The sequence below is a fragment of the Lutra lutra genome, chromosome 9, assembly GCF_902655055.1.
Source record: "Lutra lutra chromosome 9, mLutLut1.2, whole genome shotgun sequence".
Lineage (NCBI taxonomy): Eukaryota > Metazoa > Chordata > Mammalia > Carnivora > Mustelidae > Lutra > Lutra lutra.
Genome location: NC_062286.1, coordinates 34,902,662 through 34,920,891, shown reverse-complemented (window position 1 = coordinate 34,920,891; position 18,230 = coordinate 34,902,662). Strand labels below are relative to the sequence as shown.

At 42.3% G+C, this 18,230-nt stretch overlaps 1 protein-coding gene and 1 pseudogene across 10 annotated transcripts in view; both read left to right on the top strand.

Moving 5' to 3' along the window:
- KCNG3 (potassium voltage-gated channel modifier subfamily G member 3) overlaps positions 1–18,230 on the top strand; it is a 103,908-nt gene that overhangs the window by 60,936 nt on the left and 24,742 nt on the right. For 4 of the 10 annotated variants that reach the window (XM_047744941.1, XM_047744944.1, XM_047744945.1 and 1 more), the window contains exon 3: positions 4,582–4,658. The exons of 3 other annotated variants lie outside the window; for them this stretch is intronic. In XM_047744941.1, coding sequence (XP_047600897.1) covers positions 4,582–4,658 — 77 coding nt within the window. Of the gene's footprint in view, positions 1–4,581; positions 4,659–12,309; positions 12,576–18,230 lie in introns of those variants that run through there. 3 more of the 10 variants (XM_047744951.1, XM_047744952.1, XM_047744953.1) reach the window with 3 other exon arrangements.
- Positions 10,641–10,804, top strand: LOC125110213 (uncharacterized; annotated as a pseudogene).

The following is an 18,230-nucleotide window of genomic DNA, read 5'->3' as shown; positions in this document are numbered from 1 at the left end:
CTAAATCTATACGGGAGAACTAATCAGGCTGAAACCATAGAAGTGCTTGTTGATAGTTTTTACAGTTCGTCACCTGATGTACATTTAATGGTTTCTAAGACTATTAAACTGATTCTCTTCATTAACTCAAGTTAATTTGAGTTTGTGTTCACTTGCCTAAAGATACAGAGATGCATAGATACAAGAAAGAGAATGTTTCTGCTGGTTGGGTTTTGTTTTTGTTTTTGTTTTTTTTAAGATTTGTTTATTTATTTTGGAGAGAGAGGAGAAAAAGAGGAAAAGAGAACAGGGGCGCATACGAGCACAAGGGAGAGGGTAAAGAATCCTAAGCAGGCTCCATACCCAGTTTGGAGTCCAGTGCAGGGGCTCACGATTCTGAGATCATGACCTGAGCCAAAATCAAGGGTCGGATGCTTAACCCACTGAGCCACACAGGCACCCCGGTTGGTTCAGCTGTTTTAATGCCTCTTTATTACCTGACCTTTCACTTCTCATGCTCAGCTAGTACGGGAACACTGGCAGGAGGCTGGAGGGGAGAGAGAGGCTGGCTCCAGCTCCTTGAACAGCCCATGTTAGAGCAGTTGCATGTAGTTCTCTTCTTCTCCCTGTCTGGAGATACCTGGTAGAAAGCTCGAGAAGCAGGGGGCCTGTCTGTGCTTCCTGGAACTGGGTTTCTGAGCGTGTATAAGTCTGCCTCTTCCCATAACAGTACTTACGGGAAGGGCAGGAATCACTGAATTACCGGGAGAGGGAAGGAGTCATCTCCAGAAGAAGACCTTATAGTTAACCTGTGGCATTGCTGTAGGAAAGGGTTTTGTTTTTTGTTTTTTGTTTGTTTATTTGGTTGTTTTTTTTTAGTCTTCTGTGTACACATAGTAGGAGTGTTTCCCTAACAAGTATCCATGCTGTGCTGGGCCCTGTGGGGTACACAGAAATGACTATCAGCTGGCCTTCCCCTGGCAGATGCCCTTTGAAAAACCTGTCCTGTTCTGTGCAAAAAATCCATCCTTTGGTTTAACCTGAGGGTCCTTTACACAAATGCTAAGCCCCAACTTTCTTTTTTTTTTTCCTTTTAAGATTTATTTATTTTAGAAAGAGCATGCATGTAAGAGAGGAAGCACAGAAAGGGGGAGGGGGAGAGGGAGAGAGAAACTTTAGCAGACTCTGAGCACAGAGCCTGACCTGGGTCTTGATCCCACAACCCAGAGATCATGACCCAAGACTCAGATGCTTATCTGACTGCACCACCCAGGGGCCCTGCCAAGCCCATTTTTAAAAAAATGTAATCCCTCATCATGAATATGTCATTCTGAAATACCTATAGGAGGTTATGTCAGTAAAATAATTGGAGAAAATTCATTATTATCTGTAAACAACACTTCCCCAAATGGTGTGGAAGATCGCTTGCAAGGTCGAGTTTTGCAGTCTGACTTTTAATGGATAGAGAACCCCACTGGCATTTTTTTTTATGAGTAATATTGCTAATGTAGTATCTGACTGTATACTTACAGTTCTCTAATTTTGTACATATGTCCCAAAGGCCTTAAGTTAATGGCTATGTTTTTAATAAATCTCCTGAGTATGCTGGGTAAATATAAGTAATCTTCAGAGCAAATGTGGATATCAAACCCAGTGGAATTATGACCCAGGATTTCGGGCAAGCTACTTTTGTAATGTTACACATTACACTAAAAATATTTAGGAAAAAGAGTTTCAGAGAGAGGTATACTTGCTACAAATGTATTCAGTACTATTCATAACAGCCATTCTTAGGAATAGTGAGATTCCCAATTACTAGTCATTGAATGCTTTGAATAATGGCTACGATTCCTCATATTTATAGAGTAATAAAAGTTATGGCAACTTTTTCATAGAATATAATGTACTAATGTTTTATAATTCCTTTATTTTTACTTACTATTTTTTAGTAAGTATTCTGAAAGTAAATCTCTGACCATAGTTGGTCATCCTAAAAAACAAAATTTGCTGAGAGAGAAATTAAAAATTTTATAGCTAGTAGTAACTCAGAAATCTATCCCTCTCCCAGTATTGCTAGGTCTCTGAATTATGGGGTACATATCAAGCAGACTGCCAGAGGTAATGGGTGTTTACTGTAAAAGGGAGAGCCCCTGTGGCCTGCGCCTGGCAGTTCTGACTTCTGTTCTGAGCTCAAAGATGGCGTCCCTCTCAGCAGTGTCTTCTCTCCCTGGTATACACTGCTTTTTTCTCTTCCTTTTCTTCCCTGTTCACATTCCAGAGTAGCATTGGCTTAGCCTCACTATCACCAGGGTTAGGGAGTGGTTTTCCAAGCCAGGCCTCCTGGCTTGGGGAGAGCAATCTTTTTGATTTTTGTGGGCTGGGTAGTTGCCCTCAAAAGGAGATGTGGGAAGTGCAGTCATCGGTCTGCAGAGACACGGTACCCACCACACCCTGGGCCATGCCGCTTACGGTGCTGTGCCAATGGGACATGATAAACAGGCAGTAGTAGCAAGTACTTCGTGACTGGTCTTGTCTGGTGGAGCCCAAGTAGAAAACTGATGTCATCCAGAGTTCAGGTTGCTGTTGGGATTAGCCACGGTTCCAGGAGTGAAACATTCTGTGGGCAGAAGCTGTGGCTGATTTGTGGCTGTCTCTAGAAGTCCAAGCGTTTGAAGTCAGTGGCCTGTTTGGTGAATTACTAAATAAGCAGATTTCTAGATCCTTTTGAATGAAGGAAGGAGCTCACAACATTTCTACTTGCAGCTTCTGTCCTTTGCCCCCTACTGTTTTAGTCTTCAGTGTCGGGACATTTTTGCAAAGGAGCAGCTCGCTGAGTTTGATACAAGTAGATCTTCTGGTTACTCTGTGTATGTCTGTTATAATGAACACTTCCATTCATCCATCTACAATCTTAGATTTCTTTTGCCATCAAGATTGTAGCTATTAAAATGTTGAATTTTCCAAAATATTTTTAAAGGTTTTTTTGTTTTGTTTTGTTTTTTTGTTTTTCAGTAATCTCTACATCCAACATGGGGCTCAAACTCAAAACCATCAGATCGAGAGTCACATGCTCTTCTGGCTGAGCCAGCCAGGTGCTCCTCTAAATTTTGGATATTACCTGTCTTTTTTGTTATTATCCATGTTGTTACATAGTATAGTTTTTTTAATTTTTAAAATTATTATCGTTATTATATTTGAGCCCAGCGTGGGCCTTGAACTCATGACCCTGACATCAAGACCTGGGCTGAGATCAAGAGTCAGACACTCAAACGACTGAGCCACCTGAGCACCCCCATGTTATCTAACTTTTTGAACCCCTTTTTGTTTCCCTTGTTTTGGTCCAATTTAGAAATTTAATAAGCAATTCCTGTTGAACTTCCCCTTAGAACAATATTTTTGTAAAGTACCTGATTAAATTGTTAAAGGTGAAAATAATTAGAATTTTTTTTTCTCTTAATATCACTGGGAGTTTGGGAAAGGAAACAAGTGCAGTAATTGTCAAACTTAAAAAAAAAATTTTACCCTGTCATTAGTTTACTTTTGTATTTAGGCACAATAAGTACATGGGGCTTATTCATTACTCACTCCTTTCATTTTAAGGAAAACATTTTTAATGTGAGTACTGTTAATAGATTTCTTCACTGAATGTCATTGCATCAAATTATTCAATAAAAATACACAGAGACTGTAAGTTTTTGAACAAGCAGAAATCTGGGGTATATTTTTTTCCCACTTTATATAGTATCCATCACTTTTCACTTTTAGGGCCCAAACTGATGGCTTGCATGTTAATGTACTGAACACTTATGACTTAGATTTGTATTATCTTTCATTTTATAGAGCCATTGACTGGAAATATCCAAAGGTAAATCTGTTATGCCATTTCTAACTTGAAAGTAAAGAGTATATCTACTTTTATAAAGGTCACAGAATGTAGATTTTTAAAATATATTATACATACCAACTTGCAGATTATATTCTATTTAACTTACTGAAGTAAAGGTATATATATTCTGTTTTGCACTAAATGGTACCTTATATACACCCAGCCATTTTTATATCACAATATTTTGGTTTTATGTAAAGATTGTAGGAAAAGTTTTTATTTGACGTATTTTAAAATTTGCTTTTTGCCTAAGTTTAATTTTGCTCAATAAGTTTGTCATCTCATTATCCCACATGAGACCAAGTCCTCTCTTCAGTTCAGAATCACTTAAATTTTGGTGCACATTTTTGCTATTTTCAGAAACCAAGTTGAAGTAGCCTTACATCAAAGGTAGCCTTATGTGGAGAGCCTTACTGCAGAGATTTTAGAGTATTTAATTTCTGGTATTTTTTCTAGAATTCAGAATCTTGGGTATTTCTGGACATACAAGAACTTTGAAAAGCGTTTTCTATTTAAGTATGGGTAAAATCCGTTAAGTACGTGGAGAATGTCTTTATATTTTCTGACATTTGTATTTATGTTAAATAAGGTTACACCTCAGTTTTTTGTTGAAGTTTGTGCTGTCATATGATAAAGTTCACCAATGGATTCATTGCTTTCTATGTGTGTGAAGAAGATACTTGCCTTAAAATAGAGCACTTCTGTTTTGCAAACAGCTGTGGTCAAAATGTCTATCCAGTCCCTCATCTTTCTGTTCACCTGCTTGGCTGCGGGCCTGATGAAGTCCACGCAGGTAAGGAAGAAGATGAACATCTTTTCATTGTTCGTCATCGTAACCTAAATTAAAAGGCATTTTGACATGTAAAGATTTTATGGAAAAACCACCTGTGGGTGGTATGGCGTTCACCGCTAAAGATAGCAAGCGATTGAACAGATTAAGTATGTATTGGTTATAACCATTATTTTTATTGACCTTATTCTCAATGGGAATAGTGATTCATGTGTGTGTACGGCCAGTTCTGTTTCTTCCACTGTGTATTCATAACTACTGCTAGTCGTCATTATTAATGGCCACTGCCTATCTCATGGAGGAATCAGATGTACTGTATCAAACAAGAGGGAAGGTAATTTGGAGAGTAAAGATTGTGTTACATATAGTTTGGGATTTCAGGTAATAATAATCTTACTGTTCGGTAGCTCTTTCAGGAATGATAGTTTAAATGGATATAGTTTTTATCTTCTAATAAAAAGATTGCTAAAATCAGCTCAATTTATGTGGCACAATTTTGTTTTCTACTTTAGTATGGGATTAGTAAAATGTGTGATCATATGGGCTTATAGCTTTTCTTACTCGGCTGTGCGATTTTTTATATTTATGTTAGATCTTTAATGGTACCTGAAATGTGCATCAAATATTTAATTAGTTGGTGGTTGAAGCTTTTTAGCATCTTTAGTCCTTAAGGAAATATTTTATAATAAATTAACTTTGTTAGATATAAATATGTTGTATGTACATCTGAAAACAATCTGTACAGCTTGCACATTTGAATAGTTAATAAATTTTGACTTTGAGAACCACCTACAGTCGATACGAAATCCATGTTACGATCTGTTGAGTGTCGACTTCATTAATTAGTGTAATTCGTTCTTGGTGGACTTATTTCCCTTTTGTTCTGAACCAAAACTTCACTTTGCAATAAACTCATGGTGGATAAAGCACAAAAGATGTCTCCTGGCTGTGACAGTGCCTCTGATGATCTCGTGGCTTTGACTCAATCTTTTCATCTTCCTCTGACCTGCTTTCCCACTCCCTTTTTCTCCCTTTCAACTGCTCCTCTTCTCTGTGACTAAAAACATGAATAATCGACAGGAGGTAAGTTTCCGGGCTATGATGATGGGTGCCCAGGGGCATGTAATCCGTGTTGAATTGAGTCAGGTATTTTGGAAACTGTACCTCCTAAATGCTATGTGTGTCTACAGTACCTTCTCGGTGACCCAAATGTCTGCCAGACCCTTTCAGTTTTCCTAGTGAAAAGACCACATGACCCTTCCTGCCTCCCCTTTATCCCTCATGTCTCTCCCCTCTGCATGCTTCCTGTCCACGCTCCCCACCCCTGACTTCCTGGGGGAAATGAGTTTAGATTCGACACTCTTGTACTCCAGTGGCCCCTTGATCCGGTGTGTTTCGGCCCCACTCCCAGAAGCCCCTGCTCTCTGGTGCTGCCAACAGCGCGGCAGAGTCCTCTCCTGGGTGGAGGCCCTCAGTGCCTCAGGCAGGCGTTTCCTGAGGGCTGAGGCCCTGCTTGTCCCGATTTTCTCAGCAAGCCCCGGGCGTGGGCTTGATGGAGAACAGCACCCCTCCAGGAGTCAATGTGGGGACTGTTGGGGACAGAGAAGTAGGTACCTTCCTGGAGAGCTGTGGCGTCAGGGCCCAGCACGTCCCTCCAGGGTCTCCGCCAACCGAGGTGGAGAAACAGTCTAGTCAGCCCAAGTGCTGAGGCGGGAGGTTTTCATTTATTGCCATTAAAATTATTGTTTCAAGGGGCGCCTGGGTGGCTCAGTGGGTTAAGCCGCTGCCTTCGGCTCAGGTCATGATCTCCGAGTCCTGGGATCGAGCCCCGCGTCGGGCTCTCTGCTCGGCGGGGAGCCTGCTTCCTCCTCTCTCTGCCTGCCTCTCTGCCTGCTTGTAATCTCTCTGTCAAATAAATAAATAAAATCTTTAAAAAAAAATTATTGTTTCAAGAGCTGGGCATAAACTCTAAACACAGCGGGGACCACAAAGAATTCGTGATAATTGCATTTAAGATAGGAATCCATTCTTCAGGTAACACTTCTGTGCTGCTAATCAGAGTGATGGCTTCTAAACCACAGGGTTTGCCTCTCAGCTGAGTTTTTCTTTATGTTTTATTTTTGGAACTAATCAGGTTTTTGTTTTCTTTTAGGGAAAAACAATAGCGAGTGTCAAACCGAACATGATATGGTTGGATTATTTTTCACATATTTAAAAGAATTACGAACGAGGGTGCGTGGTTGAAATTTTTGATGTCTGGGAAGATCTTTAATGTTTTGGTAGGAAAAAAAAAACAAGGGAAGAATTTTTGGAAGCCCCCCCGCCCCAGTCTCCATCTCTCATTAATGTCTCAAGTTGACAAGGGGAGAGAGAGATCCCCCAGAAGTTCCACCATGTCCTTCCTCCATTACTCTTAGGGAGGTTCCGTGAATGTACCTCTTCGTTTGTGTTAGGCTGTGAATACAGTGAGGTTCTGACGAATGTTTGGCCAAAAATGGGTTTTGGCACTCAGCTGGTAGAGCAATGTAACCTTTTCAAGGCCAAGGAATTTTTGTGTGTGTGGGTGGTCCTTCTGTCTGCTGAAAATGTGAAAGTAAGTGTTTCTACTCTGCTCTGTTCTGAAGAATTTGTGGAGCTTGAGGTGGGGGTCCTGAGGAGCCAGAGGCATCTGAGGAGAAAGGAATTTGACTTTACTTAGGCAGTGAGTTCTTTTATTGGAGCTATGTAGGAGAGATTGGACACATCTTAAAAACGAACTGATTTTCAAAAATGTATAAAAGTAGTATAATACACATACTAGAAAATACAGGGAGCCAGAAAAGAAAAAAGAAGCACAAACTTCCCTATTAGTGTTATAAGTTCCTGCCATCGCTTGGCTTTCTGTATTCCTTTTTGCTGCCCCGTCTCTCTCTGTGCTGGACCTTGAACATGCATATGGAAGGCATGCTTGCTGTCCTTGATGAGCTCCCAGTGGGCAAAGAGACCAGTAGTAAAACATGAATTGCGCAAGGGGGAGGATAAAGTTTATGAAATACATGCTGTGGATCCCACAGGACAGTCACCTCATTCAGTTCAGGAATCAAGGAAGGCTTCCTGGAGGAGTGATTCTTAAATTCGGTGCAGGGAGACAGGCCCTTAAGGATCTGTAACACCTACAAGGTTTGGCTTGTAGGGAAGCAAGAGAACGTGACTTATTCTGGCAATTGCGCCTAGTTGGCGTGTACAAGGAGAAGAATGTGTGAGGGGTGCTCTTGGTGAGACAGAGGCCCAATTAGGAAGGGCCTTGTGCCAGCCAAGGAGGTGGGCTTTACCCTGCAGGGAGAAAGCCACTGAAAGAAGCCAGGAGAATGGCATGGCAAGATTTGTCCTTAAGGATGATCACTCTTCCAACTAAGTCAAGGATGGAAAGAGACCGAGGACAGTGGGACCAACTAGGAAATTCATGGCCATCACCCAGATAGGAGGAAAGGATAAGAGAGGATGCAGTAGCAAAGCCAAGAGACAGGGAGATAGTGAGTAGCTTTTGGTGGGAGTTAGTCCTATTTTAGACTTACTTAATCAGAAGGAGCCTGGGTTGCATCCAAATGGAAATAGCCAGCGGACTAGTGACTCTGCACCTGAAGCCCTGGGGAGAGGTCCAATATAGAGTCACCCAAGACGTCAGGAGCTGGGAATCCTTGGCACATAGATGGAAATAGAGGCTGGTCTGGAATAGGATAAGGAAGAAATTCCTCTGAGAGAGTGTTGAGGGAAGAGAGGAAGTAACCTGGGTTGGCTTCCAAGAGGCTAGCAAAGGGGGCCAGAGGAGTGAAGGGAGGGTGAGGCCCCCCTGGGCATGGAGGTAGGAATGTTGAATGCCTCCCAACCGTCAGGAGAGCCTAAGACTGAAAAGTAATCTCTGGACTCTGCAACTAGGAGCTCTAGGCAGCTGGGCTGAAATTTAAACCCAGGTCTTCCCACACTGAATACTCACCCTCGGCAGACCAAGCCGCCCTAGAGTGGGAATCTGGGGCGACAACCACCAGCCCTTGTTCTTGTGAGTGGCGCTGGCCTGGGAGCCCAGGCTGCTGCTGGTGCCTCGCTGTCCAGCAGGCCCAGAACATGAACTCTAGGGCTGAAAGTTAACGTCATTCTCATGCAGCAGACGGTGGAAGGAGCTGAGTGGCACCGCCACGCTGTCCCCACAATTTGGCAAACCTCGCTGTTTCCTTGACGGTACCCTTTTCTGAGGATGTCAGGAAGCGCCGTTTGAACTTTCTTCTAAGCACCTGAACTCCCCTCGGCCCTGTCAGGAACGATGTGCCACAGTTTGAACAGCCGGAATCACAGTAGCATTTTCAGTGAAAAACCAGGGGTGGTTACGCAAGGTAGCATTTGTACTGCAAATGATGTAGCTGAAATTAAGTGTGTTCTTAATCACATTTAGAGGCAGGGAATGTAATACTATAATAACCTTCAGCTTTGTCCAAAAAGGACTTATTACTAATAACCGTTAATCACTATGGCCCATAAAATCTAATACAGAGAACAGGAGAATTAAAGGAGGGGAAAAAAAGTGATAGTATTATGTGCAAGAGTCTCATTTAGTCATGTACAGCTTCCTGCAGGGTAATTTTGGGGGGATTAAAAAAATTCAATTTAATTAATATACACTGTATTATTACTTTCAGGGGTAGAATCCAGTGATTCATCAGTCTTACATAATTCCCAGTGCACTACATCAGGTGTCCTCCTTAATGCCCCTCACCCAATTACCCCATCTCCCACCCACCTCTCCTCTAGCAACCCTCAGTTTGTTCTCTATAGTTAAGAGTCCTTTATGGTTTGCCTCTTTTTGCCTTATTTTATTTTTCCTTCCCTTCCCCGATGTTCATGTTTTGTTTCTTAAATTCCACATATGAGTGAGATCATATTGTATTTGTCTTTCTCTGACTGACTTATTTCACTTAGTATAATATGTCATAGTTCCATCCATGTCCTTGGAAGTGGCAGGATTTCATTCTTTTGATGACTGAGTAATATTCCATTATATATATATATATATATATATATATATACACACACACATACATACCACATTTTTTTTTAGATTTTATTGATTTATTTGAGAGAGTGACAGAGCACAAGTGAGGAGAGAGGCAGAGGGAGAGGGACAAGCAGAATCCCCACCAAGTGTGGAGCCAAACGTGGGGCTTGATCCCAAGACCCCCGAGATCATGACTTGAGCTGGTCAGACACTTAACTGAGTGAGCCACCCAGGCGCCCCCACAACGTCTTTATCCATTCATCACATCTTCTTTATCCACTCACCTATTGATGGACATCTGGGCTCTTTCCATATTTTGGCTATTGTGGATATTGCCCTTAAGGGCAATTTTAATTTTTAATAAATGTTCTTCATTTATGGTGGTTCTGCAGCTGGCCCACTACTGGAGCACCCTGAGATTTAAAATTATATTTATTTATTTTTTTTTCTATTTTTTAAAGATTTTATTTAATTATTTGAGAGAGAGAGAGCATGAGGGGAGGGCAGAGGCAGAGGGAGAAGCCAACTCCCTGCTGAGCAAGAAGCCCAATGGGGGGCTCGATCCCAGGACTCTGGGATCATGACCTGAGCCAAAGGCAGATGCTCAATGTACTGAGCCACCCAGGCACCCCTAATTTATTAATTTTTTAAAGATTTATTTATTTAGCTAAATGAGAGAGAGAGACCGAGAGTGAAAGCAGGAGGAAGAGCAGAGGGAGAGAGAGTCACAAGCAGACTCCACCTGGATTGCAGAGCTCAACCTCATGACCCCAAGATCACGACCTGAACTGAAACCAAGATCAGATGCTTAACTGACCGTGCCACCCAAGCACCCCTATTGATAATTTTAAAAAACACATTTGTAGGAAGTACTTGGCTGGCTCAGTTGGTAAAGCATGTGACTTTTGATTTCGAGGTTGTGAGTTCAAGTACCACATTGAGTGTAGAGCTTACTTAATATCGCTTCTCGGCCTTTTGGCTAAGATCAAGTGAGTGTAGAGCTTGCTTAAAAAACACACACACTTTTGCAGTGATTCATTATGTCTTTTGTTTGACCCTATTCCGATCAAAAAGAAGCATTTATTTTTAAAACTCTATTAATTTTTAAAATTGCATAAAAATTACAACAAATTTAAATAACGTAAGAATATATAGAATGGGGGCGCCTGGGTGGCTCAGTGGGTTAAAGCCTCTGCCTTCGGCTCAGGTCATGATCCCAGGGTCCTGGGATCAAGCCCTGCATCGGGCTCTCTGCTCAGCAGGGAGCCTGCTTCCCCCTCTCTCTCTGCCTGCTTGTGATCTCTGTCTGTCAAATAAATAATAAAATCTTAAAAAAAAAAAAGACTATATAGAATGGAAAGAAAAATTTTCTCCATCCTTTTTTTTTTTTAAAGATTTTTTTATTTATTTATTTGACAGAGAGAGAGATCACAAGTAGACGGAGAGGCAGGCAGAGAGAGAGAAAGAGAGAGGGAAGCAGGCTTCTCGCTGGGCAGAGAGCCCGATGCGGGACTCGATCCCAGGACCCTGAGATCATGACCCGAGCCAAAGGCAGCGGCTTAACCCACTGAGCCACCCAGGCGCCCCAAATTTTCTCCATTCTAAATTGAACCCAATAGGTACCCACTGGTAGTGGTTTCTTGTGTAATATTTTAGATCTTTTTCTATAATAGCATGTATGTATTTGACCTAATAGATTAAGAAAGTGCAGTAACATTAACCAGAAAGGTAGAAATAACTCCTGTCCATTAACAGATGAATGGATAGACAAAATGGGGAGGAGGCGGTGTACACACACACACACACACACACACACACACACACACGAATAATACTCAGTCTTACAGAAGAGTTAATTTCTGGGGCACCTGTGTGGCTTAGTTGTTAAGCGTCTGCCTTCACCTCAGGTCATGATCCCTGGGTCCTGGGATCGAGCCCTGCATCGGACTCCCTGCTCAGTGGAAAAACTGCTTCTCCCTTTCCCACTCCCCTAACTTGTGTTACTTCACTCGCTGTGTCTCTGTCAAATAAAATAAAATCTTAAAAAAAAAAGGAATTAATTTCTGATTCATGCTACTGCATAGATGAACCTTGAAAATATACTAAGTGAAATAAGCCAGACACAAAAGGACAAATATTGTATGCTTCCACTTATGTGAGGTATCTAGAATATACAAGTTCATAGAGAAAGAAAGCAGAATAGAGGTTACCGGGAGCTTGGGGTGGTAGGATTGGAGAATTCTTGTTTAATGGGCATGGAGTTTCTGTTTGAAATAATGAAAATTTCAGGAAATGGACGGTGGTGCTGATGTTTGTACAACACTTTGAATGTACTTAATGCCACTGAACTGTACACTTAAAATAGTTAAAATGGTAAATTTTATGTATATTTTGCCACGATAAAAAAAGAAAAAAGCACAGCGGGTATACAATTTTCACATTTACTTCAAACACTTAGAAACGATATGATATGTGATTAAAATATTTTTTAAATGTAGTTACACTTAACAGCTTGAAGTTTGTATCAGTCACCTTGGACTAAGTAATGCAGGGCCAACCAGCAAATCTTAATTCCTTACAACCACAAAGGTTTATTTTTGACTCACGTTACGGTAATGTCTTTCACAGGTCGGCTCTGACTCTGCCTCATGCTCTTCATTCCAGGATCCAGGATGAAGCAGCTGCCTTCATCTGAGATGTTGCTGTTCTTGCGTCAGACGAAAAAGAGAAGATAGTAGAAGCACGCAGGCGCTTAGGACTTCTACTGTGCGTGTGGGAGGAGATGGCGCCTGGACAGCTCAGTCGACTGAGTCGGTTGACTCTTGGTTTCAGCTCAGGTCCTGCTCTCACGGGTGGTGGGGTGGAGCCATGGGTGGGGCTCCGCGCTTAGCGGGAGTCTGCCTGGGATTCTCTCCCTTTGCCCCCTGCTTATGCTCACTCTCGCTCTCTCGCTCTCTCTCGCTCTGAAATAAAAAAAAAGAAGGTTTCTACCGGGAAGTGACACACTTCGTTTTTACTCACATCTCATTGACAAAGCTAATTACTTCACCCATTTTTTTTTTTTTTTTTTTTTTTGGTACTTGACCCCTTTTTTTTTTTTAAACGCAAAAAGTAACTTCCAGATGAGTTAAAAATCAGAGCATGAAAACAAAACTTGGAAACTATGAAAGGGAAAGTATTTTTTAAAAATGCAAAAGAAGGAGAAAAGCTAAGAAAAGCAATAAACATCAAAATGTGAAAAATTATTTATTCATTTATTTATTTTTTGACAGACAGAGATCACAAGCAGGCAGAGAGGCAGGCAGAGAGAGAGGAGGAAGCAGGCTTTCCGAGGAGCAGAGAGCCCGATGCGGGGCTCGATCCCAGGACCCAGGGATCATGACCTGAGCCGAAGGCGGAGGGTTTAACCCACTGAGCCACCCAGGCGCCCCAAAATGTGAAAATTTATAATGAAAGTCACCATCTGCAAATTAAAAGATACAGTCTAAGTAAGAGAAATGGAAGGTTTATAATAGATGTGTCTTAGTATATTAGACAAGATTGACTTGTGAAATAAACCAAGGCAACCTTTTTAATTTTTGCTCCAACCTTCTTTTTAAAAATTTCAATGAAGTGATCTATTTCCGCTGCTAGATTAAAAACTCTGGCAGGTCTGAGGCTGTTCCATTCATTTTTAGATAACAAAAAGTCTTAGAGTCACTTTAAGGCGTACACCTAGTCTCAATTTGTAAGTATTACCCATTCAGGATCTTAATTAAAACTTTGAACTCGGAGTGGCTGGCTGGCTCAGTCAGTGGAGAGTGCAAGTTTTAACCTGGGGGTTGATCTCCAATATGCTGCATGTGGAAGTTGCTTAAAAATAAAATATTTTTTTAAAAAATCCGACTTTGAACTGCCTTTTTTTTTTAAAGGTTTTATTTATTTATTTGACAGAGAGAGATCACAAGTAGGCAGAGAGGCAGGCAGAGAGAGAGGAAGGGAAGCAGGCTCCCTGCTGAGCAGAGAGCCTGATGCAGGGCTCCATCCCAGGACCCTGGGATCATGACCTGAGCCAAAGGCAGAAGCTTAACCCACTGAGCCACCCAGGTGCCCCTGAACTTGCTTTAATGTAAAAAATTTTTCCTTCCTCCAACTTAGACCTGCTTTGGGTGCCAGCCTGCAGTAAGGAAGAAGGGGCGGTTGGTGTTTTTGCCCAGGTCGTTGTCTTGGGCTCTGTTAATGCCCCCAGACCCACCCAACTGGCCTAGGTTCTTATCTTTCCATGGCACAGGGGTAGGAAGAAGGGAAAGGTAGTGGATTGCACTGTCTGTCCTAACCTGGCCTTTAACAATGGGCTTGGCAGAGTTTAAAGCATGTTTTTATTTTCCCCCTCTCGGGGACACTTTCCTGGTCTAAGAGATTCTCTTTAGGGTCCTCTTCCCTGCAGGTCCTTCTACCCTAACAAACGTGTTCTGTTGTGAGTGGTTGTTTGTGTGTCCTTCCAGCCCCTAGGGGCTTCCCCTCTAGCTTCTTGCTGCTGGGTCCCCTTTGCTCCTTCAAGTAACCCCATTCGACAGGACCACAGCCACCCCTGCCTGCTCTCTCCACACTGCTGTCATTTTATTCATGGAAACACTCATGCATCCTTTTTCCTTAGGAACTTAAAGAATAGGGAGCCAAAGAAGCAGTGGTCTCTCGGCTCTGCCATCTGAGCAATCTGTTCTCAGGCCTGCTCTCTGGGTTTCCTGGACAGGAGCCAGACACTGGTTCACAGAGACCCCCCAACTGCAGGAACACACCCAGTGAGCTCCATGAGTGGTGGTATTATGATGGTGATGACGATGATGATGTTTTGGAATTTTTTCTTTAAAGATTTTACTTATTTGAGAGAGAGAGAGAGAGTACGAGCAGGGGGAAGGGAGAGGGCAGAGGGAGAGGGACAAGCAGACTTTCTGAGTGTAGAGCCTGACGTGGGGCTTGATCCCAGGACCCTGAGATCATGACCTGAGCCAAAGGCAGAGACTTAACCTATTGAGCCATGCAGGTGCCCCTCCATGAGTGGTGTCATAGGGAGAAGCCCATTCTCTCTAGGACTGAGGCAAAGGAGGAAGCAACTTCCTGCTGAGATGGGATGGGGACTGTTCATTGAAGGGCTCAAAGTCTGAAGAAATACCTTCAGAAATTTCTTTTCTTTCTGCACACTCTGACCTTTCTATTATTCTTGACTTGGCTGAAGGTTCTAGTTTTCTGAAATTTCCTGGGGCTTCCCCCGGGGGGTTACCTTCTCACCTATGAGCAAAATGAGGGCTGCCTGCCAGAATGATGCAGACAGCCGTGGCCTTGAGCACCGGACGGGGAGTCCAGCTCCAAAGTGTTGTTACCTTGCCTTGAGTTTAAAGACGACATCTGCCTCTTGGAGCTGTCATGAGAATTACATGACCAGATGTGTGTGAGGGTGAGCACAGGGGCTTACAAATGCAAGATTTCCTAATACAGAGCAAGGTCTGCTGAGGCTTCTTAAAGTAGGTTCTCTTTTTTGTAATCCGTTATTAGATGCATTCGGATTCATGAAAGAATTTTGGAAAATATAAGCAAGTAGAAACAGGAAGATTCTCGGTCCCACCATTCAGAGCAACCACGTAACTCTGATTCACACGCCCTTGTAGTTGTCACTTCATGCAAAGGATTGGGCTATTTTCCCCCACTGTTGGAAGCACGTGGAACACAAGATGTTGTATGTTGCATTTAAACCTAACATCACAAAACCTTCTCACGTTATTTCAGTGTTTGTAAACCTAGAGTTTGTTTTTTCTTTTCAGTTGAAGTTTTTGGTTATGAAACCATGGTTCTAAAGATATTTATTTATTTATTTATTTATTTAACAAAGAGATAGCACAAGTAGGCAGAACAGCAGGCAGAGGGAGAGGGAGAAGCAGGCAGAAGGAGCAGCAGTTCCCCGCTGAGCAAGGAGCCTGATGTGAGCTCGATCCCAGGACTCTGGGATCACGACCTGAGCTGAAGGCAGTCACCTACCCAATTGAGCCATCCTGGCACCAAAACTGTGGTTCTAAAGCTGAAACTGTATTATAGCTGGGTGTGTATATGTAAGTGGCAATCCCTTTCCTCCCCTACTGGTTCCCTGCTTCTAACCACTTTATTTGTTGGTGATTGCTTTCTGATGCTTGTATAATTAGCATTTTCCCTTCTTTCCCACGAGAAAAGTAACACACTAAATATCTGTACCTTGCTGTGTTTTCATTGAACGGTATATCCTGGAAACCATTCCGTATTAGTAGAGTTTTTCCTCCTTGCTTTTTGTGGCATTGCATGGCTGTATTTTAGTTCATTCAGCCAATTTCCTAAACAATGGACATTTAGGTCCTTTTCAATTTTGTACCATTGCAAATAATGCCACAAAGAATGACCTTGTGTAAACGTAATTTTTTTTTTTTACAAGAATTTATTTATTTTTTGAGAGAGAGTACACATGTGAGAGAAGGCTCGAGCAGTGGGGAAGGGTTGAGGGAGAGGAAGAAGCAGACTCCCCACTAAGCAGGGAGCCCACTGTGGGACTTGATCCCGGGACCCTGGGATCATGACCTGAGCTGAAGGCAGACGCTTAACCAACTGAGCCACACCCAGGCGCATGTAAACGTAATTTTTAATGGTTACAGAGTACGTCTAACTTCACCTGACCATCACTTTTCAAAACTTGTCTTCAAACCCCATCCTCTGTCTTCCTGCTCTGAATTCTGTCTGACTTATTCTGAATTTTACCTTGGTGACCCCGACCTCAGTCTCCGCCCCCCCCAGCCAACCCTGAACTTGAGGCCTACACATGAGAATCTCAGCTTTCCTGGGGTCTCAAACTGGTTCTTCCCCAGCTCTCATTTCCCCCTATGGACCCAAAATGAAGTGCCTGCGGGAACCCACCCATCTCCCCACCCCCTTGCCTGGCTTCTTTCTGGAGTAATTTGGACAGTTTATACCAGTTTATCATTCCTTGTTTTTGCTTGTTTGTTTGCTTGATTTTACTTTTTATTATGAAACAGGAAAAGAGAAGGAATCAGTGAAGACATAATACCTTCCCTCATCTAGATTAAAAAATTGCTAAAATTTTGCCATATTTGATTCATCTATGTATATTTTTCCTGAGCTATTTTAATTTTTTGTATTGTTTTGTTTTAGGTAGGCTCCATGCCCAACATGGGGCTTAAACTCAGGATCCTGAGATTAGGAGTCACACGCTCTACCAGCTGAGTCAGCCAGGCACCCCCTAAAGCTATTTTAAAGAAAATTTTAGACATCATGATGCCTCATATCTAAATATTTCTGCATACAGCACAGAAAGTAAGGACATTCTCCAAAAAACCATTCCACACCTTTCAATAATAAACAGTAATTTTTCAAAAGTAGACTAAGTCCCTAGTTTCTAACACCCAGTATTGATTCAGATTTCCCCAGTTGTTCCAAAAATATCTTCAATTATGTTTTAAACCAGGATCCAATCAAATACCACAGACTGCGTTTGGTTGTTATATATTTTTTATTTAAAGCAGGTATCCCCTCATTTATTTTTTTTGTCATCAAATTGATTTGAAGAGACTTGGCCACTTGTCTTGTGACAATGTCCTGCATCCTGGATTTATCTGATGGCTTCTTCATGATGTCACTGATCTTGTTCCCTTTATGCCTTGTCTCTTTGTCTTTTTTTCTTTTTTAACTTTTGTTTGCTCCATGTAGTTTCTTCTGGTTTTGATCTCTTTCCCACAAGAGGTTTTCCTCTAATGAATCCTAGGTTGATTGGAATCCCTGCCAATTGCTGATTGTTTACCTTACTGTGAGTCTTGCAATTATCAGCTGGATCCTATCCTTACATGTCCTCTGATGTCAGTAAATCTCATTCCCTAAGAAGATGCATCCAATTTCCTGCCTGGAGAGTGTATGCCTGAGAGCCAATGGGAGGAAGGACTTTGGGCTTTCAGCGTTCAACACTTAAACATCCTTCAGTTGCCCTGTGTTCCAACTGAAAGCCTGGGTCTTGTTTCTCAGGCCAGAGGCCCTCTATTCTCTCCAGATAATAGACCTCTAGCGTTCAGCTGGGGTAGGTAGCGGGAAGACCACCACCCAGGAGAGGGAACCTGGGGGTCTAAATGCCTTTTTTTTTTTTTTTTAAGTAATCTCTGCACACAACATGGCTCTAGAACTTACGATCCTAAGATCAAGAGTCATGTGCTCTATGAACTGAGCCAGCCAGGAGCCCCTCCAACTGCTGCTACTGCTGCTGCTGCTTCTTTTTTTAAGATTTTATTTATTTGCCTGAGAGAAAGAGTCAGAGAGAGAGGGAAAAGCAGACCCTGCTGAGCAGAGAACCCAACGTGGGGTTCGATCTCAGAACCCCAGGATCACAACAAGCCTAAGTTAGATGCCCAACTGACTGAGCCACCCCAGCGCCTCCCTCCAGCTGCTTCTTTTTTTTTTTTTTTAAGATTTATTTATTTATTTATTTGTCAGAGAGAGAGAGGGAGAGAGAGCGAGCACAGGCAGACAGAATGGCAGGCAGAGGCAGA